Genomic DNA, 23,575 nt, shown 5'->3' with positions numbered 1-23,575 from the left:
GTCAGATCAGCCATGATCTTATTGAATGGCGGGGCAGGCTCGAGGGGCTAGATGGCCTACTCCTGCTCCTATTTCTTATGTTCTTATGTTCTTATGTCATCAGAGCTATAAAAATAGGAACCCAACTGCCTGCCTTCAGTCGAGCTCAGTTCAATCAGTTCAGTTCACTGGAAGCAGCACTGAAAAGCTGCCACCTCTCAACATGTACAGAGGACAAGAGCTGCCCTCTGCCAGCTTAAAATATCTCTTTAGTGAACTCTCCATCTATCTATCAGAAGGGTATGAAATCAGAAGGAGTTTACCGACAATGACATCGACAAAAGAACTCCAAAGGTTTTTTCCCCCCAAACACACAAAACCTGTCTGTATATTTTTTGAGACTAAGTTAATATTACTATTTTCTGGTAATGAATGGTCCTTGTATTTATTTGAACAGCGCTCCAGTCGAACCTCACTTTAATTGCTATGTTACTTGTTTAGTTAAAGTTCCCGGTTGGTTAAATAAATAACTTGTTAATTATTCACTTAAAGCGAGTGTCAGGTCTTTCTGTTAATGAAGCTCGAAATGGGAATGGAGAACAGTTAATACCTTCCCAAACACTTTTACCACATTACAAAGTGAGGTAAAGGAGATTAACCTCTGCATCGTAACAGTACAAATAACTTAGACAAATACAGACTCACCAATGTCATTCGCAAGCGAAGTTGGGTCAGATGCACCCAGAGTGGCTTCAAACTCCTCCTGCAGGCGATAAGCCCTCTGAAGCAGGGACTCCAGCTTGTGTATGAATTCTGCACTAATGATGTCCTATTTGAGGCAAGAAGAGATGGATTCATTACCCACGGAACAATGCTGGCCTTCTAGGATGTGCCTGTAACTCAGCTTATTCATAGGCAGTCAACAAATTCAATCCCCACTCCTCTGTCATGAACTCAGAATCCAGGCTGAAATGCCACTGCAGGGGTCCTACACGGTGGACGGTGGGATGTTAAACTGGGACCCCCCACCTCCACCCTTTCAGGAGAATGTAAAAGATCCAACAGCACTATTCCAAAGAAGAGGGTGGTGCAGTGGTTAGCACACTGGCCTCACAGTGCCAGGGACCCGGATTCGATTCCAGCCTTGGGTCACTGTGTGAAGTTTGCACATTCTCCCCGTGTCTGCATGGGTTTTTTCCAGGTGCTCCGGTTTCCTCCACAGTCCAAAGATGTGCGGGTTAGGTTGATTGGCCATGCTAGATTGCTCCTTAGTGTCAGGTGGACTAGCGGGGTAAATATGCGGGGTTACAGGGGTCGGGCCTGGGTGGGATTATTGTCGGTGCAGGCTTGATGGGTTGAATGGCCTCCTTCTGCACTACAGGGAATCTATGATTCTATGAAAAGCATTAGAGTTCCCCAGTGTCCGGTTCAATGTCTATCCCTCAGTCCGGAAAAGAGTAGACCATAAAAAGAGTTTCCGACTTCCACTACCCTTTGTGTGAAGAAATGCTTCCTAACATCACTCCAGTCCATAAAATTCAGATCCATAGTTGCTCCCATATTTTAATTATCACTTCAAAAAATGCCAGTGTTATACATGACATGCCCTTTACAAATCTACTTAGGCTCGAACACTAACATCACTAAAAATAAATCAACTTGTCATTTATCTCTACTGTTTGTCGGAGCTTCTGTGTGAAAATTGGCTGCTGTGCTTCCTACATCACCACAGTTACAACACTTTAAAACTAATTTAACTAATTAACTTCGATTGGCTAATAAAACCCTTTGGCCTGACCCAAGGATAAGCAAAGTGCTTTATAAATGAAAAGTCTTGGTTTCTTTTCCCTTTTACGAAATGCTCCATGTTCCGCTCTCTTTGTGAGGTTAGGATACTGTACGTGAAGCAACTTGAATTCGGAGGTAATGTAACTTACTTTGACATTTAAAATATGCCAGATTAGCCAGTTTGATCACTGATTCAAGCAGCAGCCAGTAATTGTATCTAAGTGCTCTCTCCCACTCTTGCTAATGGGCCCCATACATTGTGGATATGCTTCACTCTTCCTGTCCCAAACATGCATTGTCTTTCACTTATCCACATTAAAATGCATTAATTCTCCACAAACCTTCAATATTATAATACTAGACATTCCATGTTCAATTATTTACGAAAAGTGCAAACACCAGTCATTTTGTATTTATTTGTTTACAGAATGTGGGAGCTGCTGGCTCAGCCAACATTTATTACCCACCCCTAATTGCCCTTCAGAAGGTTGTGGTGCGCCTCCTTGAACCGCTGCAGTCCATGTGATGTGGGTATACCGCAGTGCTGTTAGGGAGTTCCAGGATTTTGACCCAGTGACAGTGAAAGAAGGCCGATATACTTCCAGGTCGGGATGGTGAGTGTTGTGGAGGGGAACTTGCAGGTGGTGGTGTTCCCATGTGACTGCTGCCCTTGTCTTTCTGGATGGTAGAGGTCGCAGGTTTGGAAGCTGCTGCCTAAGGAGCCTTGGTGAGTTGCTGCAGTGCATGTTGTGGATGGCACACACGGCTGCCACTGTGCATCGGTGGTGGAAGGAGTGAATGTTGTAGGTGATGGATAGAGGGCCAAGCAAGCGGGGCTGCTTTATCCTGGATGGTGTTGAGCTTCTTGAGTGTTATTGGAGTTGCACTTATACAGGCAAGTGGACAGTATTCCATCATACCCCTGACAAGTGCCTTGTAGATGGTGGACAGGCTTTTGGGGAGTCAGCGAGTTACTCACTGGAGAATTCCCAGCCTCTGACCTGCTCTTGAAGCCACAATATTTACATGGCTGGTTCAGTTTAGTTTATTGTCAATGGTAACCTCCAAGATGTTTAAAACACACTCCTGTAGAATTCCACTATGTTTGCACCCCAGCTGGAGTCTTAAATATTTGTCATTAGCTTCCATTTTCAAAAGGTGTATGCTATGACACAGTTGGTAACACTTATTGCCTTTGTTAGAAGGTTGCAGGTTTAGATCACAGATTCAACTCCTACTCCACTGAGTCATAGAATCCCTACAATGCAGAAGGAGGCCATTCAGCCCATCGAGCCTGCACTGACAACAATCCCACCAGGCCCGAGCCCGATAACTCCATGTATTTACCCTGCTAATCCCTCTGACACTAAGGGGCAATTTTAGCACGGCCAATCAACCTAACCCGCACATCTTTGGACTGTGGGAGGAAACCGGAGCACCCGGAGGAAACCCACGCAGACACGGGGAAAGCGTGCAAACTCCACACAGACAGTGACCCGAGGCTGGAATTGAACCCAGGTCCCTGGCGCTGTGAGGCAGCAGCGCCAACCACTGGGTCAAGTACTTAATGCTGGCTGGCACTCCTGTGCAGTACTGAGGGAGTGCTGCACTGTTGGATGTGTTGACTTTCCAATGAGAAGTTAAACCGCTCAGGTGACCATAAAAGAACCCATGGAAGTATTCAAAAAGTCATGGCCATCACTAAAAACAGATTTCTGGACCATTATCACATTGCTGTTTGTGGGAGCTTGCTGTGTACAATTGGTTGCCGTATCTCCTACCTTACAATGCTGACTACACTTCCAACTCTCTTAATTGACTGTAAAGCACATCTTGAACTCATGAAAGGTGCTAAAGAAATGCAAACCTTTCTTATTTTAAAGCTTCAGAAATTTTCAAACCAGTTTATTCAATTGTCAACCAGCCTTTATTTTGAAAGGAAGTGTCACATTGTTAAATGTTGTGTGAAAATCCGAGTAATTATTGGTACACAGGTGGACAGAGTGGTGAAGAAGGCATTCAGCATGCTTGGTTTCATTGGTCAGGACATTGAATACAGGAGTTGGGACGTCCTGTTGAAGTTGTACAAGACATTGATAAGGCCACACTTGGAATACTGTGTACAGTTCCGGTCACCCTATTATAGAAAGGATATTATTAAACTAGAAAGAGTGCAGAAAAGATTTACGAGGGTGTTACTGGGACTTGATGGTTTGAGTTATAAGGAGAGGCTGGATAGACTGGGACTTTTTTCTCTGGAGCGTAGAAGGCTGAGGGGTGATCTTATAGAGATCTATAAAATAATGAGGGGCATAGATCAGCTAGATAGTCAACATCTTTTCCCAAAGGTTGGGGAGTCTAAAACTAGAGGGCATAGGTTTAAGGGGAGAAGGGAGAGATACTAAAGCGTCCAGAGGGGCAATTGTCTCACACAGAGGGTGGTTAGTGTTTGGAACAAGCTGCCAGAGGTAGTAGTAGAGGCGGGTACAATTTTGTCTTTTAAAAAACATTTGGACAGTTGCATGGGTAAGATGAGTATAGAGGGACATGGGCCAAATGTGGACAATTGAGACTGGCTTAGTGGTTTCAAAAAAAAGGGGCGGCATGGACAAGTTGGGCTGAAGGGCCTGTTTCCATGCTGTAAACCTCTATGACTCTATAACTGTGAGGTTTATACAATTATTATATTTTGGGATCGTAGCTTTAAATTTCGGGTGAATGAAGGGGTCATCTGACTTATTCTGCAGTCTTGCTTGACAGTAAACCTGGGTAGTTTGATTGTTAGAGATCAAAGGAAGACTTAGAAGTTTTTACTGAGGAGAAGGTGCAAGGTATTGGAGACAATGTCAGGAGTCTCTGAATTTGTAATGAATAGCCTATGAGTCTCCAAAGTCCCAGAAGGGTGTTGAAGGTGCCAGGGCATCAACATGTGTGTTATAAACTGTCACTCTACTTCTAAAAGGAATGGGAGTTGAGGTCAAGGCTAGTTAATTAGCATTTCTACCTAGATACAATGTTAATGTATTTCACATTGGCTTGGGGAAGAGGGCTAAGGACAGAGTAAGTTATTTTTTGCGATCAGGTTACAGGCTTCCCTACAAATCGATGAATATCTCAGACAGAGAGCAATTCTCTGTCGACAGCAGAGGGAAGAGGCTGCTTGGCTTTGCGAGCTGCCACAGCCAGATGTGGAAGGGAAATGGACTCTCCAGTCGAAGAGATGCTTACCTTAGCTTTCTAAGAGGAGGTTTCCGGGAGATTTGTCTTGGCATGCTAGAGGAAAGAAGAATCACTGGAACAGGATTTACTGCTGGTGGTGGATTAGAGGAACTCTCTGAAGCCTGAGGAAAATGGTCACTCGAAATTACTACTCGGTAAAATGGAGATATGGAAATTAATTTTGGGCTAGGAGCAACTGTGGATTGCTTCCTATAAGGAATGTAATTCCATGTGGACAGTGCGATGGGTAATAGGTATAAAAGGGGAATAAGGAGAATGTCTCTGATTTAGAAGTATAAGTTGCCTACAAAAGAATTGTTTGGTCAGTGGAGATTTTCCACCCCAGTATTGAGGGAGAGATAGCCACACCTGAGCAGTACCCTGGCTCTACCCTGGATGAGGTAGTGCCCCCAGGAGTGCCCCCTTCTCTCAGGAGACACTGCTGGTGGGGTGGTGGGGGGGATTCCATTTGGGATGTTCATGATGTGGGGGGGTTGTTTCAGTGTGGGTGGGTGGGGGGGGCGGTTCTCTGGGGAGGAGGGGTACCGTGTGGCATTGGTGCTTTTATTTTTTTTTTAATCGGGGCGCTCTTTAAATTGACCCCCTGATCTTTCAAAAGCCCGCATTGCTGGCGATGGCGGGGGGGGGGGATGTGTTCAGACAGAGCTTGCCCACTAGCATGATGTTGTGGGACTCGCCCCTTCCATTTTTTTTTTGGAGTTTAAAAGTACAGCAGGAAAAGCCAGCACGGAGGCGGGCAGGATGCTCTCCGCTTCCCCTGCCCAAGACAACACTGAAAAACAAATCAGAAAATTCTGCGCAGTATTGTTTTTAGTCATTTGTTACTGTAAAAGTTTTAAAACAGCAAATGTGTCATTCTTTCAGCTACTAAATGGAAGTTTGGGTGTCCTTTGAAATGTTATTGGTGTGTATGAGAACATAACGACATCCACTGATATCCTTCATCTGCCTGATTTATTTACCTACTGAAGGGGTTAATGAGGTGTGACCATACTTCATATTGGAGATTAATTTACAGCTTTTTTGACTAACATCTGACCATACCCTACAAAATGCACTTGAGCACCTGTCCTGCTGCTGAGCTAAGATGGCGGGACTGATGTATGAGGAGAGATTGACTCGGTTAGGATTGTTTTCACTGGAGTTCAGACGAATGAGGGGGGGAATCTCATAGAGACTTATAAAATTCTAACAGGACTAGACAGGGTCGATGCAGGGGAGGATGTTCCTGATGGTGGGGGAGTCCAGAACTAGGGGTCACAGTCTGAGGATTCAGGGTAGACCATTAAGGACGGAGATGAGGAGACATTTCTTCACCCAAAGAGTGGTGAGCCTGTGGAATTCATTACCACAGGGGAGTAGTTGATGCCAAAACATTGACTGTATTCAAGAGGCGGCTGGATATAGCACTTGGGGCGAATGGGATCAAAGGTTATGGGGAGAAAGCAGGATTGGGCTATTGATTTGGACGATCAGCCCTCTCCCTCTCCCCCCACCCTAAACCCTAACCCCATAACCTATACATTTACTATGGCCAATCCACCTAACCTACACACCTTGGGACACTAAGGGGCAATTTTACCATCACCAATCCACCTAATCCACAAGATCTAGCTCCACCGTCCACTGTGCCTCAGTTGGTAACACTCTCGCCAAAGGGAGAAGGTCTTGGATTTGAGTATCACTCACGTAACTTGAACACAACTACTAGGCTGCCACTCCTGTGCTGTACTGAGACAGTGCTGCATTGTCAAAGGTGCCCTCTTCTGGAAGAGACGTTAAACCCAGTGGATGTAAAAGATCCCCAGAGCAGGCCAGTCCTCCCAGTTTCCTGGACCATAGTCATCTGTCAATGAAGATCACTATCGCCATCCTGTCCTTATCAAATTCCTGTCTGTGGGAGCTTGCTGTGCCCAATTTGGCCACTGAATTTCCTGCATTACAACAATTTGAAAATTCTCCATTTGAAAATTCTCCATTTGCTCTGCTCTGGGGCATCTTGAGGTTGCAAAAGGTATTTTTTTTTTAACTCATTCTTGGGACATGGGTGTTGCTGGCTGCTGGCTGCGCCAGCATTTATTGCCCATCCCTAGTCGTCCTTGAACTGAGTGGCTTGCTGGGCCATTTCAGAGGGCAGTTGAGAGTCAACCACATTGCTGTGGGTCCGGAGTCACATGTAGGCCAGACCAGGCAAGGATGGCAGATTTCCTTCCCGAAAGGACATTATTGAACTGGATGGTTTTTTCCGACAATCGACAATGGTTTCATGGTCATCAGTAGATTCTTAATTCCAGATTTTTTAAAGTGAATTCAAATTCCACCATCTGCCGTGGTGGGATTCGAACTCAGCTCCCCAAAACATTAGCTGAGTTTCTGGATTAATAGTCTAGTGATAATACCACTAGGCCATTACCTCCCTTTGTGATAGTGACCAGAATTTTACATTGCTTGGGAAAGCATGTGCGATATTTCAGCCGGTGGGTGCATATGGAAGTCGGAGGGAGGCCCATCAACAATCTAGTGGGTAATTAAGCTCATTAACGAGCCATCTGAAAGGTATTTTACGTGGCCCGCCTATTTCTACAGTTGGCAGGCGGGCCTATTGGCAAGGGGGCATTTACGTTTTAGCTACAACTCGATCCAGGGTCGGGTGAAATGTCAGGGATGAAATAAAATGTAAGAAGTTGTCTGGGGGCTGGGATTTCTGTTGGCTGCGTTTTTCCATTGAGATTTAATAGGTACAACATCCTGAGACAGCTTCGCAGCGGCTGTCGTCCTGAGGGCGTTAGAGGCATTCCCCCTTGTCTCAGGGCCCACCCTCTTTCTGTCCTGGCAGTGACTGAGCCTTTCCCAGCTCGTGTTTCTCACTGGCTGCCCATCAGTCGGCCAGTCAGTGTGAAATTGCGTTCCGCGGCCATTTCGCGCCTCCTTCCAGGTCCGCGAGTGCTGCAAAATTCAGGCCATAATGTGTGAATTCACTGCCCAGTTACAAAACTCTCCAGTGTTCGAGTAACTCCGGGTCGCTCCACGTTAATAAGACCATAAGACATAGGAGCAGAATTAGGCCGCTCGGCCCATCGGGTCTGCTCCGCCATTCAATCATGGCTGATATTTTTCTCATCCCCACTCTCCTGCCTTTTCCCCATAACCCCTGATCCCCTTATTAATCAAGAACCTATCTATCTCTGTCTCAAAGACACTCAATGACCTGGCCCCCACAGCCTTCTGCGGCAAAGAGTTCCACAGATTCACCACTCTCTGGTTGAAGAAATTCCTCCTCATTTCTGTTTTAAAGGATCGTCCCTTTAGCCTGAGTTTGTGCCCTCTGGTTCTAGTTTTTCCTACTAGTGGAAACATCCTCTCCATATCCACCCTATCCAGGCCTTGCAGTATCCTGTAAGTTTCAATAAAATCACCCCCATCCTTCTAAATTCCAATGAGTACAGACCCAGAGTCCTCAACCATTCCTCATACAACAAGCTCTTCATTCCAGGGATCATTCTTGTGAACCTCCTCTGGACCCTTTCCAAGGCCAGCACATCCTTCCTTAGATACGGGGCCGAAAACTGCTCACAATACTCCAAATGGGGTCTGACCAGAGCCTTATACAGCCTCAGAAGTATATCCCTGCTCTTGTATTCTAGCCCTCTCGACATGAATGCTAACATTGCATTTGCCTTCCTAACTGCCGACTGAACCTGCCCGTTAACCTTAATAGAATCTTGAACAAGGACCCCCAAGTCCCTTTGTGTTTCTGATTTCCTATGCATTTCCCATTTAGAAAATAGTCTATGCCTCTATTCCTCCTTCCAAAGTGCATAACCTCACACTTTTCCACATTGTGTTCCATCTGCCACTTCTTTGTCCACTCTCCGAACCTGTCCAAGTCCTTCTGCAGCCCCCCTGCTTCCTCAATACTATCTGTCCCTCTACATAACTTTGTATCATCTGCAAACTTAACAACAGTGCCTTCAGTTCCTTCTTTAAAATCGTTAATGTATATCTTTAATGTTTCATGTCACCTTCTCAGTGGCGAGTCCTTACCTCCACGCTTTCTTCTGCAATGGCGTCTCCTGCCCCCAGTTTAACAGCAGTGCAGTTTAACTCATCCTCTGCCTGCCTGCTGCGAAAGGACAGAGCCTGCTCCCATCGCTGGAGCGCTTCCTCAAACAGCTCCATACCTACACAGGGGCGAGAGTCAGAGGAACAGCAGCATCTCTGTTACTGGCACAAACCGTGGAGAAATTTTAAAAAGAACAGCAGATACCAGAGAGAGAAAGCATTCATCTATATAAGTACGCTTCGCAGATCAGTTATCAACCTGGGGTCACGGCTCCCCTCCGGGGAGGGATACTGCAGCACCATTCGAAGAAGGGCTGGGAATTCTCCTCAGTGCCCTTGCCAACATTTATGGGCGACATGGTGACACAATGGTTAGCACTGCTGCCTCACAGCGCCAGGGACCCGGGTTCGACTCCCAGCTTGGGTCACTGTCTGTGCAGAGTCTGCACGTTCTCCCCGTGTCTGCGTGGGTTTCTTCCGGGTGCTCCGGTTTCCTTCCACAGTCCGAAAAACGTGCTGATTAGGTGCATTGGCTGAGCTAAATTCTCCCTCAGTGTACCCGAACAGGCGCCGGAGTGTGGCGACCTGGGGGATTTTTATGATAGCTTCATTGCAGTGTTAATGTAAGCCTACTTGTGACACTAATAAATAAACTTTAATGGGCGGCACAGTGGCACAGTGGCTAACACTGCTGCCTCACAACACCAGGGGCCCGGGTTTGGTTCCTGGCTTGGGTCACTGTCTGTGTGGAGTTTGCACATTCTCCCCATGTCTGCGTGGGTTTCCTCCGGGTGCTCCGGTTTCCTCACACAGTCCAAAGTCCCCTAGTTGCCACACTGGTTAGGTGCATTAGCCATACTAAATTCAAGCTCAGTGTACCCGAACAGGCACCGGAGTGTGGCAACTAGGGGATTTTCACAGTAACTTCATTGCAGTGTTAATGTAAGCCTTACTTGTGACTAATAAATAAACTTTACTTTAACTTTATTCCTCAACCTTTCCTTTTGGTGAAAACAATTAAACTAAGTTAAACAAACTGAGGGACAAAGAAAGGAGCACAGCCCCTTAAAGGGGAACTGCCCGAAAGAAAAAACAAAGCGTAAAGGAAACTTAAACATTAAATCAAAATATGATTAAAGGGGTCAATGATGCTCCCCACTTGCCTGGATGGGTGCAGCTCCAACAACACTCAAGGAACTTGACACCATCCAGGACAAAGCAGCCCGCTTGATTGGCACCACATCTACAAACATTCACTCCCTCTACCACCGACGCTCAGTAGCAGCAGTGTGTACTATCTATAAGATGCATTGCAGCAATTCACCAAAGATCCTTAGACAGCACCTTCCAAACCCATGACCACTTCCATCTAGAAGGACAAGGGTAGCAGATACATGGGAACACCACCTGCAAGTTCCCCTCCAACCCACTCACCATCCTGACTTGGAAACATATCACCGTTCCGTCACAGTCACTGGGTCAAAATCCTGGAACTCCCTCCCTAACGGCATTGTGGGTCAACCCAGAGAACGTGGACTGCAGCGATTCAAGAAGGCAGCTCACCACCACCTTCTCAAGGGCAACTAGGGATGGGCAATAAATGCTGGCCAGCCAGCAATGCCCATGTCCCACTACTGAATTTAAAAAAAACCCAGTCCCTGCGGTGCCCGTCGTGCACAGAAGGCTCGATGGTGCCCGTGGACTCCGCATGTTCCCTCTCCAGGGATACCCAGCTGCGAATATGGCCGCGGTAGATGGGTCGGACGACCCCCTCAGTCACCCACTGCCTGGACCAGTTGATGGCAAGCTTGGCCAAGCCCAGGAGCAGGTTCACGAGGAGGTCCTCCTCCTTCCCCAGTGCTCCCACCCCCACCCTCCACACCGGGTGCCCATAGATCAGGAGTGTGGAGCTGAAACTATAACAAAAGATTTTTCAAGTAACAGAAAAGAGCGTGCAGCCTAAGACAATTAATGTAGACATATCAACGGACTCCACAAGATCGCAAAAAGGGCAGGTTTCTTGGGAGCCCATGAAACGGTGCAGCCTAGGGTTGTATGGGACTGCTGCATGCAACATCCTCCACCCCAGATCCCCAATATTGAGGGGGAGGATTCCTCTGTAGCGAAACCTTCACTGGGGATCTCTGCGGTCGGATGGCAACAAGACACGCCAAGGTATGTCCAGGCGACAGGTGAGGGCGCGGCATTGGAAGGTGTGCAGCAGCAGCCCAGTTATTCCTCAACCAGCATCACCAAAAGCAGACGACTGCTGTCGCAATCACTTGCTATTGGTGGGATCTTGCTGTACACAAACTGCTCTGATCCCCTACTTTGCAACAGTGGCGGCACATCGTTGATTATGAAGCACTTTGGGACATCATGAAGGGGGCTAAATAGATTCAAGTTTGAGCAAGTTTCACTGAACTGATGCCTGGGATGAGAGTAAATTGGGTCTACCTTCTCTTGGAGTTTAAAAAAATGAGAGGCAATCTCGTTCAAAGGTTTAGAAGGGGCCTGGTAGGGTCGACGCTGAGAGATGGTATCTACAGGGTGGGGAATCTCAGCGGCACAGCCTCAGGATAAGGGGCTGATCATTTAAGAACATAAGAACATAAGAAATAGGAGCAGGAGTAGGCCATCTAGCCCCTCGAGCCTGCCCCACCATTCAATAAGATCATGGCTGATCTGACGTGGATCAGTACCACTTACCCGCCTGATCCCCATAACCCTTAATTCCCTTACCGATCAGGAATCCATCCATCCGCGCTTTAAACATATTCAGCGAGGTAGCCTCCACCACCTCAGTGGGCAGAGAATTCCAGAGATTCACCACCCTCTGGGAGAAGAAGTTCCTCCTCAACTCTGTCTTAAACCGACCCCCCTTTATTTTGAGGCTGTGTCCTCTAGTTTTAACTTCCTTACTAAGTGGAAAGAATCTCTCCGCCTCCACCCTTTCCAGCCCCCGCATTATCTTATAACTCTCCATAAGATCCCCCCTCATCCTTCTAAACTCCAACGAGTACAAACCCAATCTCCTCAGCCTCTCCTCATAATCCAAACCCCTCATCTCCGGTATCAACCTGGTGAACCTTCTCTGCACTCCCTCCAATGCCAATATATCCTTCCTCATATAAGGGGACCAATACTGCACACAGTATTCCAGCTGCGGCCTCACCAATGCCCTGTACAGGTGCATCAAGACATCCCTGCTTTTATATTCTATCCCCCTCGCAATATAGGCCAACATCCCATTTGCCTTCTTGATCACCTGTTGTACCTGCAGACTGGGCTTTTGCGTCTCATGCACCAGGACCCCCAGGTCCCTTTGCACGGTAGCATGTTTTAATTTGTTTCCATTGAGATAGTAATCCCATTTGTTATTATTTCCTCCAAAGTGTATAACCTCGCATTTCTCAACGTTATACTCCATTTGCCATATCCTCGCCCACTCACTCAGCCTGTCCAAATCTCTCTGCAGATCTTCTCCGTCCTCCACACCATTCACTTTTCCACTTATCTTTGTGTCGTCTGCAAACTTCGTTACCCTACACTCCGTCCCCTCCTCCAGATCATCTATATAAATGGTAAACAGTTGCGGCCCGAGTACCGATCCCTGCGGCACGCCACTAGTTACCTTCCTCCAACCGGAAAAACACCCATTTATTCCGACTCTTTGCTTCCTGTCGGATAGCCAGTCCCCAATCCACTTTAACACACTACCCCCAACTCCGTGTGCCCTAATCTTCTTCAGCAGCCTTTTATGGGGCACCTTATCAAACGCCTTTTGGAAATCCAGAAACACCGCATCCACCGGTTCTCCTCCATCAACCGCCCTAGTCACATCTTCATAAAAATCCAACATGTTCGTCAAGCACGACTTTCCCCTCATGAATCCATGCTGCGTCTGATTGATCGAACCATTTCTATCCAGATGCCCTGCTATCTCCTCTTTAATAATGGATTCCAGCATTTTCCCTACTACAGACGTTAAGCTGACCGGCCTATAGTTACCCGCCTTTTGTCTCCTTCCTTTTTTAAACAGCGGCGTAACATTAGCCGTTTTCCAATCAACCGGCACTACCCCAGAATGCAACGAGTTTTGATAAATAATCACTAACGCATCCACTATTACCTCTGACATTTCTTTCAATACCCTGGGATGCATTCCATCCGGACCCGGGGACTTGTCCACCTTCAGTCCCATTAGTCTACCCAGCACTGCCTCTCTGGTAACATTAATTGTATTAAGTATTTCTCCTGCTGCCAACCCTCTATCGTTAATATTTGGCAAACTATTTGTGTCCTCCACCGTGAAGACCGACACAAAAAACTTATTTAAAGACTCAGCCATATCCTCATTTCCCACTATTAACTCCCCCCTCTCGTCCTCCAAGGGTCCAACATTCACTCTAGCCACTCTATTCCTTTTTGTATATTTATAAAAACTTTTACTATCATTTTTTATATTAATTGCTAGCCTAGCTTCATAGTCTATCCTTCCTTTCTTTATCGCTTTCTTCTTCATAGTCTATCCTTCCTTTCTTTATCGCTTTCTTTAGGATTGAACTGAGGAGACATTTCTTCACTCAAAGGGTTGTGAATCTTTGGAAATCTCTACCCCAGAGGATTGTGGATGCTTCATTGTTGAATACATTTTAAGGCTGGATAGGCAGGTGTTTGGCGTCACAGGGCATTGAAGGATATGGCAAGCAGGCAAGAAAGTCTAGTTGAAGCCCAAGGCAAGCCATGTTCGTACTGAATGACGGGGCAGAATCGATGGGCTGTGTGAGCTACTCCTGCTCCCAGTTCTTGTGTTCTTTCTTTCTTTAGGTCACTTAGCTTTCCCTTTCACACAGTTACAATTCTCCATCTCGTTCTGCCATCACCGGTGATGAAATGGACAGGGAAAGAACTTCAGGTTTCTAGGTGTCCAGATCACCAACAAGCTGTCCTGGTCTCTCCATGCCGACACTATAGTTAAGAAAGCCCACCAACGCCTCTACTTTCTCAGGAGGCTCAGGAAACTCAGCATGTCCATTACAACTCTCACCAATTTTTACAGATGCACCTTAGAAAGCGTCCTTTCTGGATGTATCACGGCTCCTGCTCTGACCAAGATCGCAAAAAACTACGAAGGGTTGTGAACGTAGCCCAGTCCATCACGCAAACCAGCCTCACATCCATTGACTCTGTCTACATTTCCCCCTGCCTCAGCAAAGCAGCCAGCATAATCAAGGACCCCACGCACCCCGGACATTCTCTCTTCTACCTTCTTCTGTTGGGAAAAAGGTACAAAAGTCTGAGGTTACGTACCAACTGACTCAAGAACAGCTTCTTCCCTGCTGCTGTCAGACTTTTGAATGGACTTACCTCGCATTAAGTTGATCTTTCTCCACACCCTAGCTATGACTGTAACACTACATTCTGCACCCGCTCCTTTCCTTCTCTATGAACGGTATGCTTTGTCTGTATAGCTTGCAAGAAACAAAACGTTTCACTGTGTGTTAATACATGTGACAATAATAAATCAAATCAAATAAAAACCTACCCATCAGATACAGGTTTTCAGGAGTAGTCACCGGCACGTTAACCAGGTTGATTTCATTTTCTCCAGCGACTTTGTCCCACAAGTTAGATGCAGCACACACGCAGCTGTGTGAGGAATTCACACTCCGAACCTGGGTACACAAAGAAACGAACGACAGCTTAAATCATTTTCCAGTTAATATCACAGAATCCCTACAGTGCAGAGGCTATTCGGCCCATCGAGTCTGTACCGACCACAATCCCACCCAGGCCCTCTTCCCGTGACCCAACACATTTACCCTGCTAATCCCCCTGACACTGAGGCGCAGTTTAGCACAGCCAATCCACCTAACCCACACATCTTTGGAGTGTGGGAGGAAACCGGAACACCCGGAGGAAAGCCACAGTTTGTGTAACCATCAAAAATACAGGATAGCCACTTGTCTCATAGAGTCATAGTCATAGAGGTTTACAGCATGGAAACAGGCCCTTTGGCCCAACTTGTCCATGCCGCCCTTTTTTAAAACCACTAAGCTAGTCCCAATTGCCCGCGTTTGTCCCATATCCACTCTATACCCATCTTACCCATGTAACTGTCTAAATGCTTTTTAAAAGACAAAATTGTACCCGCCTCGACTACTACCTCTGACAGCTCATTCCAGACACTCACCACCCTCTGTGTGACCATTGCTGTTGTGGGGGGGACTCTGATGTATGTAAATAGTGTTTACCTCAAAATAGCAGTCACAGTGATAAATATTCACTAACTTATCGGCTGTGAACTGTTTCAATGTCCTGAGGTGCAACAGAAAGGCTAGTTTTCTCTCTGAAACTTCAGAGGCATTGGGAGTTTCCCGTGAAGTGACACCCTCACTCAGAACAGGCCCTCACACTACCAGGCCTCCAAAAACCATGGCCTAAATCTTCTGCTCCTGCCTGCCACAGGGATCGTCACGGGTGGGAAGGATAGTTTGACAGACAAGTGAAAGGCCCTTTTTCCTCAGGGGGGAATGTCCGGTCCCGGGGCAGGTGGGATTGGAAATTTCCACCCACCTCATGCAAAAGCAAAATCTGAAATAAAAACAGAAAATGCCGGAAAAGCTCGGCAGGTCTGGCAGCATCTGTGGAAAGTGAAGCCGACTGGGCCGTAACTTCCTGGCTCCCCAGATTAGATTGGGGGGCAGGGGGGGGGGGACCCAAAAATCCGCTGGGGAATTCCTCTCTGACGTTCCCAGGCAAGGGTTTGTCCAGAAGTGCTAACTTCCCCTGGACAATCGCTCTGGGCGGGGAATCATCCGACAAAGCAATTTAAATTGCTAACTTGGTTTTGCCAGTTTTACTCTCATTGTTATTCTGAAAGATTCAGGGGCTGGTTCTCCCATTCTGACCCGCTAATCTTTTGTCACTGCTGGGGATTGGGGGGGAGGGGGCTGGAGATCAGGGCGCTCCGGGCCAGATGGGGGTTGAGGTTGGCCCAGGAATGCTTGTGGGGTCCGTGATTGGGGGAGGGGGTGGAGGGGTAGCACCGCAGGGGTCCCGGACTGGCCAGCTCAATTGCTGGCCAGCAAACTGCAGTCTGACAGTTCAGGACCACTGCGCATGTGCAGAGTCCTGGAACAGTCAGACTGTGGCATGAATAGGCCCCCCCCCCCCCTCCCCCGAGCTTTTAATGATATTCACGATTGTGACTTCTACATTGCACAGAGTGCGGGAGATTCGAGTCTGAACTCCCACTGAAAAAACAATCATGATTTACACCATTTTTCCTGTGAATTCAGCGCTTAGAACTTTTGGGGAGAATCACCCCCTTAGATGGAACAGAGGACTTTTAACTTCAGATTAACTATTTCAAACACCCAGACCAGGCCCCGCATCGACACTCTCACCGCCCCCCCGCCCTCCCACCCTGCCACCCTCCTCCCTCCTCCCAGGGGACCCCGCATTCCATTCTTTCCGAATAATTCTTGAAGGATATCGAGTCACCAGGAAAAACTAGTGGTCAAATCAGAGGTCAGAAACATATAGCGGAGTGGGGGGCTTTACTAAATCACCACGACATAGCTTGCGATCCTCTGCGAAACTGTCTCATTTGCCACAGCTAATGTTATCTCCATTATTGTACTGATGTATTTGTAAGATGTTAACAAATCTGTGTTTGATCTGAATTTAAGTTGTATTTGAGGAACAGATTAGTTAGACCCGAGGTCGTGGCTGTACAGGAGCTCCAAATGGAAGGAAAAGCAAGTTGAGGACTGGAACTGTATCGAAACTGGGCCCAGCTGGGAATAACTGGTATACACTGGGCACAACCGGGAATACTTTAGCACCTAACTTTATCAGCCAACTTTGGCTGTGGCCCTTTATGATTTATTGGGAACAACGGAGCTGTGAACTGGGAAGTCTGTACGCACTGTACAGCTTTCTTTGTGTGACTGTATGGAGTGTGGCTATCGCTGGCAAGGCCAGCAATTATTGTCCATCCCTAACTGCCCTTGAACGGGGGGGGGGCTTGCTTGGCCATTTCAGGGGGCAGTTAAGAGTAAACCACATTGCTGTGGCTCTGGAGTCACAAGTAGGCCAGACCGGGTAAGGACAGCAGATTTCCTTCCCTAAAAGACATTAGTAAACCAGATGGGTTTTTATGACCATTGATGACAGTTATCATGGTCTCCATGACTGAGACTAGCTTTCAGTTCCAGATTTACTAATTTAATTTAAATTCTGTGTTGGGATTTGAACCCATGGCCCCCAGCCTCGCTCTCTGGATTAATAGACATAGACATAGAATCCCCATCGTGCAGGAGGCCGCCATTCGGCCCATCGAGTCTGCACCAACCATAATCCCACCCAGGCCCTATCCCCTTAACCCCATGTATTAGAACCACCTGACAATAATGGGCAATTTAACATGGCCAATCAATCTAATCCACACATCTTTGGACTGTGGGAAGAAACCGGAGCACCCGGAGGAAACCCACGTGGACACGAGGAGAATGTGCAAACTCCACACAGGCAGTGACCCAAGCCAGGAATCGAACCCGGGTCCCTGGCACTGGGAGGCAGCAGTGCTAACCATGCCGCCCCGGTGAGTGGCTTAACCACTACGCCACCATTTCCCCCTAATTCCTATGTGTCGTCAGGTTGGACAGAGTAGTATGGGTGCTGGTTGTTGAATTTTGCTGAATATGGTTGCGTGTCATCAGATTGTACAGACTCTTTCCCATCACCTTCCCTGACTGGATTAACCCAATTAATACAAAATTGCAGCAGTTAGGGGCATTCGGCAGCTCCCATTCAGCACGTATGCAGCTATTCTGTCCAGGCGGGTAGGAAACGCTTGCCCTGCCCCTCTGGCTCCCACTGCACTGGCTCCTTCCTGTCTGAGTGAGGGTTAACCTCTGGAGATTTGACTTACTGCTCTCCAACTGCTTACCGAGACCAGACTCTGCGCTGAGCCGGAGTATTTGCTGAGCAGCCCCGCAGATGCATACGTGTTTAGTGAGTGCGATCCCTTCGATTGCAAGGAGAGGCTCAGGTTTTGTCGACTGCTGGCACAACTCGAACCTGTGAGTGAAAATCACAAAGGTGGGGGGTGGGTGACATGGGCGCAAACGCATCACTTTCTGTCACCTTTCACAGTTCGAAGGGCAGAGAGAGCTTGTATTTACATAGCACCGTTCACAACCTCAGGGTGTCCCAGAGCACTCTGAATGAAAGGCTATCATAGAATTTACAGTGCAGAAGGAGGCCATTTGGCCCATCGAGCCCACACTGACAACAATCCCACCCAAGTCCTATCCCCATAATCCCATATATTTACCCCGCTAATCCCCCTGACACTAAGGGTCAATTTATCATGGCCAATCAACCTAACCCGCACATCTTTCGGACTGAAGGGGGAAACCGGAGCACCCGGAGGAAACCCACGCAGACACGGGGAGAATGTGCAAACTCCACACAGACCCGAGGCTGGAATTGAACCCGGGTCCCTGGCGCTGTGAGGCAGCAGTGCTAACTACTGCGCCACCATGCCGCCCTTAAATTGCATTACTATTGAAGACTAATGCAGGAAATGTGGCAGCACAAATTAGAGCACACAAAAAAATTATTTATCATCACGTTGGCTGGGGAATATTGACCAGGGCACCCGGGAGAGCTCCCAATAATGCCCACAGAATCTGTTCCCCTCACCTGAGCGGTCAGATTGGACCTCGGTTTGACACCTTATCCGAGGAGTCATAGCTCCAACAGTGCACTCCTCCCTCAGCCTAGGAGAGGCAGTGGTGTAGTGGTATTGTCACTGGATTAGTAACCCAGAGAACACAGGCAAGATCTGGGGACCCGGGTTCAAATCCCACCACTGCAGATATTTGAATTCGGTGGTGATGCTGCCGTGGTGGTTATGGGGGTGGGGAGAGAGCCCCTAATAATTGTGTGGTGCGGGTGAGTGCCCCTGATACCTTGCTGATAGAGGGGTGCTGGGGAAGTTTAACGTCAGTTCTACCTTTAAAGATGTTGCCCCCGATCTCTGCCGGCTTTATCAGCCTCCACCCCACCAGACTGACGGTGTAAACCCCACCCCCAGAGTGCCAGAAAATATGGTCTGAAAACTTGGCAGTGCATCCGGAGGGATACACACCTGTCTTCAGTTAAAGGCTTGACAAATTAAGGGCTCAATGGTTAAAATGCCTCTAAAATAGCCATGGGTTCAAATCACACTCAAAAATCTGCAAAATCTGGACTGAAACTCCAAAGCAGCATTGATGGAGTGCTGCACTATCAGAAGTGCCAGCTTTTGGATGAGACGTTAAGGGAGTGCTGCAGGTGAACATAAAAGATCCCACAGCGTTATTTCGAAGAAGAGCAAGGAAGTCCAACAATGTGCAGGTTTGGTGGATTGGCCATGCTAAATTCTCCCTTAGTGTCATAGAATCCCTACAGTGCAGAAGAAGGCCATTCAGCCCATTGAATCTGCACTGACCACAATCCCACCCAGGCCCTATCCCCATAACCCCATGCATTTACCCTAGCTGGTCCCCCTGACACTAAGGGGCAATTTACCATGGCCAATCCACCGAGCCTGCACATCTTTGGACTGTGGGAAGAAACCGGAGTACCCGGAGGAAACCCACACAGACATGGAGAGAATGTGCAAAGCCCATACAGACAGCGACCCAAGTTGGGAATCGATCCCTGGCACTGTGAAGCAGCAGTGCTAACCACTGTGCTGCCATGCCGCCCGCAGTCAGGGGGACAAGTAGGGTAAATACAGGGGTTACAGGTGGAATTGTTGTTGGTGCAGGCTCAATGGGCTGAATGGCCTCCTTCAGCACTGTAGGGATTCTATAAGTTCTTCCTCACTGATATCTATCACTCAGCCAATATCACTAAAACAGGTGACCTATCCAACACACACTGTTGTTTGTGGGAGCTTGCTGTGCACAAATTGACTGCTGCATTTCCTATGTTTCTTTGATGCGATTGATTCCCGGCTTGGGTCACTGCCTATGTGGAGTTTGCACATTCTCCCCGTGTCTGCGTGGGTTTCCTCAGGGTGCTCTGGTTTCCTCCCACAGTCCAAAGATGTGCAGGTTAGGTGGATTGGCCATGCTCAATTGCCCCTTAGTGTCAGGGGACTAGCTGGGGTAAATGCATGGGGTTATGGGGATAGGGCCTGCGTGGGATTGTGGTCGGTGCAGACTCGATGGGCCGAATGGCTCATTTATTGCCTGTCCATAACTGCCCTCCATTTCAGAGGGCATTTGAGAGTCAATCACTTTGCTGTGGATCTGGAGTCACATGTAGACCGGACCAGGTAAGGATGACAGAAGTGAATCAGTTGGGGTTTTACAACAATCTATAATTGTTCCGTGGTCACCATTAAACTCTTAATTCCAGATTTTTATTGAATTTGAATTTCACCATTTGCCATGGTGGGATTTGAACCTGGGTCCCAGGATCTTGCTCTGAGTCTCTAGATTATTAGTCCCAATGACAATACCACTACGCCACAGCCTGCCCTTATTTCATGATGTGGATATGCCGGTGTTGGACTGGGGTGGGCACAGTAAGAAGTCTCACAACACCAGGTTAAAGACCAACAAGTTTATTTGGAATCACAAGCTTTTGGAGCACTGCTCACCTGATGTAGGAACAGTGCTCCGAAAGCTTGTGATTCCAAATAAACCTGTTGGACTTTAACCTGGTGTTGTGAGACTTCTTCCCGTGCCCTTATTTCAAAATTGACAATGCTTCAAAAATACTTTATTTGCTTCAGGACAACGTAAAACTGTGAAAGCAGCTATATAAATGCAAGTTCCTCCTTTTTAAATCATTTTCTCCATCAAACAGCACAGCAAACCTTCAGCAAATACCCCAAGAACGCTGCTATTTAAAATGTATTTTTGAAGTGTTATTAGCACTTACAAAATGTATCACACAAACAGAAAAAAACCGTGACGCAAGATGTTCTGATCCATCCTCAGCAGTAATATCATTTCGCTGGATGAATACAGGGGGAAAAGAATCTTTCCTTCCACTATTGATTCCAATTACGAGCCAGGATGGGGAAGTGCTGTTTCAATGTTTAAGTGTTTCCACTAGCTAGCTAGCCACTGGTGTGGTCAGCTTACAAGAGGTTTTTCAGTCAGGAGAGACATAATTACATATTAAAATCCATTATTGCTTCCCGGCTGTCAAATAGAATTAACTTGTTTCTCCAGCAATGGAAACCCATTTTGAAAATCCTGACAAGGGCAGTGCGAGGAGAGAGAGCAGAGAATCATAGAATAGAATAGAATCATAGAATCCCTACAGTGCAGAAGGAGGCCATTCGGCCCATTGAGTCTGCACTGACTCTCCGACAGAGCATCTTTACCCAGGCCCAACCCTGCCCTATGCCCGTAACCCCACGCATTTATCCCGCTAATCCACACATCCACTGGGGCGGCACGGTGACACAGTGGTTCGCACTGCTGCCTCACAGAGCCAGGGACCCGGGTTCGATTCCCAGCTCGGGTCACTGCCTGTGTGGAGTTTGCACGTTCTCCCCGTGTCTGTGTGGATTTCCTCCGGGTGCTCCGGTTTCCTCCCACAGTCCAAAAGACGTGCTGATTAGGCGCATTGGCCATGCTAAATTCCCCCCTCAGTGTTCCCGAACAAGTGCCGGAATGTGGCAAATAAGGGATTTTCACGGTAACTTCATTGCAGTGTTAATGTAAGCCGACTTGTGACTAATAAATAAACTTCAAACCTCGATCCACCTAACCTGCAGTGATATTTATTGTGTGAAGCCATTAGAAACCTGATTTCAGCTGCCATACCAAACTGAAAATGCCAGCTGCCATGCTGTAGTTTGGCACACGGTGTGGATCTTTTAGCTTAGTGTGCCATTTTATTTTTGTTACTGTTCGTGTTACTGTCAAGGCCAGCACTAATTGGCCCTGGTTTTACCGCACGGCTGCCTGAGGCTTGTAAGATCGTGCCCGAGGCCAATGGGGAATACCGTTCGGCGAGCCTCACCCACCCCGATTTCGGGGCTGCCATGCCGGTAAAATCAGGCCCACTGTCTCTTCTTGAAGCTCTTGAGAAGGGTGGTGTTGAGCCAGACCGCTGCAGTCCATGCAGTGTAGGTAACACCCACAGAGTTTCAGAATTTTGACCCAGCGGCAATGAAGGAATAGTGATATATGTTCAGGTCAGGATAGTTTGGCAGGGAACCTGTGGGGGGGGGTGGTGTTCCCATATACCTGCTGCCCTTGTTCTTTAAGGTCTCCGATAAGTGGGCCACATGAGTGGCCGCTCCTTCATCTCAGTGGGCCGCAAGATTGAAATCGGGCTTGTTCACTAACCATAACCCCATGAATAAGATTAAATACATTTAATACATGCCGAATATTTCAGAATGAGTTATAAAAAATGTTCAATCATTCAAATATTAACAGAACCGTCATCAAATTCAAAAACAAAATATTTACACTTGTTTGGGCACAGAGGGAGCACACGGCTCTCACAGTCAATGTTGTGAGCAATCAGCACACACCTCACTTCACTTGCCCTTGCTTTACGTGCTATTTACTTCAGTAACACCGATAGGAAAAAAAACTACGTGGATGGAAACCAGCAGAATGTGGCAACTCTGCGTGTGGGCAACAGTTAACAAAATGTTGCAGGGGGGTGGGAACCAGAGTGCCAGAGCAGATAGCGGAGCGGGGGTGAAAATAAATGATGTTAATAGTTCATGCAAAATCACAAATTGAAGGGTTGTGTGTGGTGATAATAATCTTTTGAGGTGTGTCTATTTCAATGCCAGGAGTATTGTGGGGAAGGCAGACGAGCTGAGGGCGTGGATCGACACATAGAATTATGACATTATAGCCATTAGTGAAACTTGGCTACAGGAGGGGCAGGACTGACAGCTCAATGTTCCAGGGTTCCGATGTTTCAGACATGATAGAGGCAGAGGGATGAAGGGTGGGGGGGGGTGGCATTGCTAGTCAGGGAATTTGTTACAGCAGTGCTCAGGCAGGACAGATTAGAGGGCTTGTCTACCGAGGCCATATGGGTGGAGCTGAGAAACAGGAAAGGTATAACCATATTAATGGGGGTGTATTATAGACCACCCAATAGTCAGCGAGAATTGGAGGAGCAAATCTGCAGAGAGATAGCAGACAACTGCAGGAAACATAAAGTTGTGATAGTAGGGGATTTTAATTTTCCACATATAGATTGGGACTCCGATACTGTTAAAGGTCTAGACGGGTTAGAGTTTGTAAAATGTGTTCAGGAAAATTTTCTAAATCAATATATAGAGGTACCAACTAGAGAGGATGCAATATTAGATCTCCTATTAGGAAACGAGTTAGGACAAGTGACGGAAGTGTGTGTAGGGGAACACTTTGGTTCCAGTGAACATAACGCCATTAGTTTCAACTTGATCATGGATAAAGATAGATCTGGTCCTCGGGTTGAGGATCTAAAC

The 23,575-nt window shown here is 47.3% G+C and overlaps 1 protein-coding gene across 2 annotated transcripts in view; it reads right to left on the bottom strand.

Annotated features, from left to right (window-relative positions):
* miga1 (mitoguardin 1) overlaps positions 1 to 23,575 on the bottom strand; it is a 121,341-nt gene that overhangs the window by 79,926 nt on the left and 17,840 nt on the right. For both annotated transcript variants that reach the window (XM_078218967.1, XM_078218966.1), the window contains exons 3-6: positions 18,029 to 18,159; positions 14,618 to 14,747; positions 9,052 to 9,188; positions 685 to 808 (exon numbers count right to left, since the gene is read on the bottom strand). In XM_078218967.1, the coding sequence (XP_078075093.1) occupies positions 685 to 808; positions 9,052 to 9,188; positions 14,618 to 14,747; positions 18,029 to 18,159 (522 nt within the window). The remainder of the gene's footprint in view (positions 1 to 684; positions 809 to 9,051; positions 9,189 to 14,617; positions 14,748 to 18,028; positions 18,160 to 23,575) is intronic.

The sequence above is a fragment of the Mustelus asterias genome, chromosome 8 (genome assembly GCF_964213995.1).
Source record: "Mustelus asterias chromosome 8, sMusAst1.hap1.1, whole genome shotgun sequence".
Classification (NCBI taxonomy): Eukaryota; Metazoa; Chordata; class Chondrichthyes; order Carcharhiniformes; family Triakidae; genus Mustelus; species Mustelus asterias.
The sequence above is the reverse complement of the archived record's forward strand: the minus strand, read 5'-3'. Positions and strand labels throughout refer to the sequence as shown.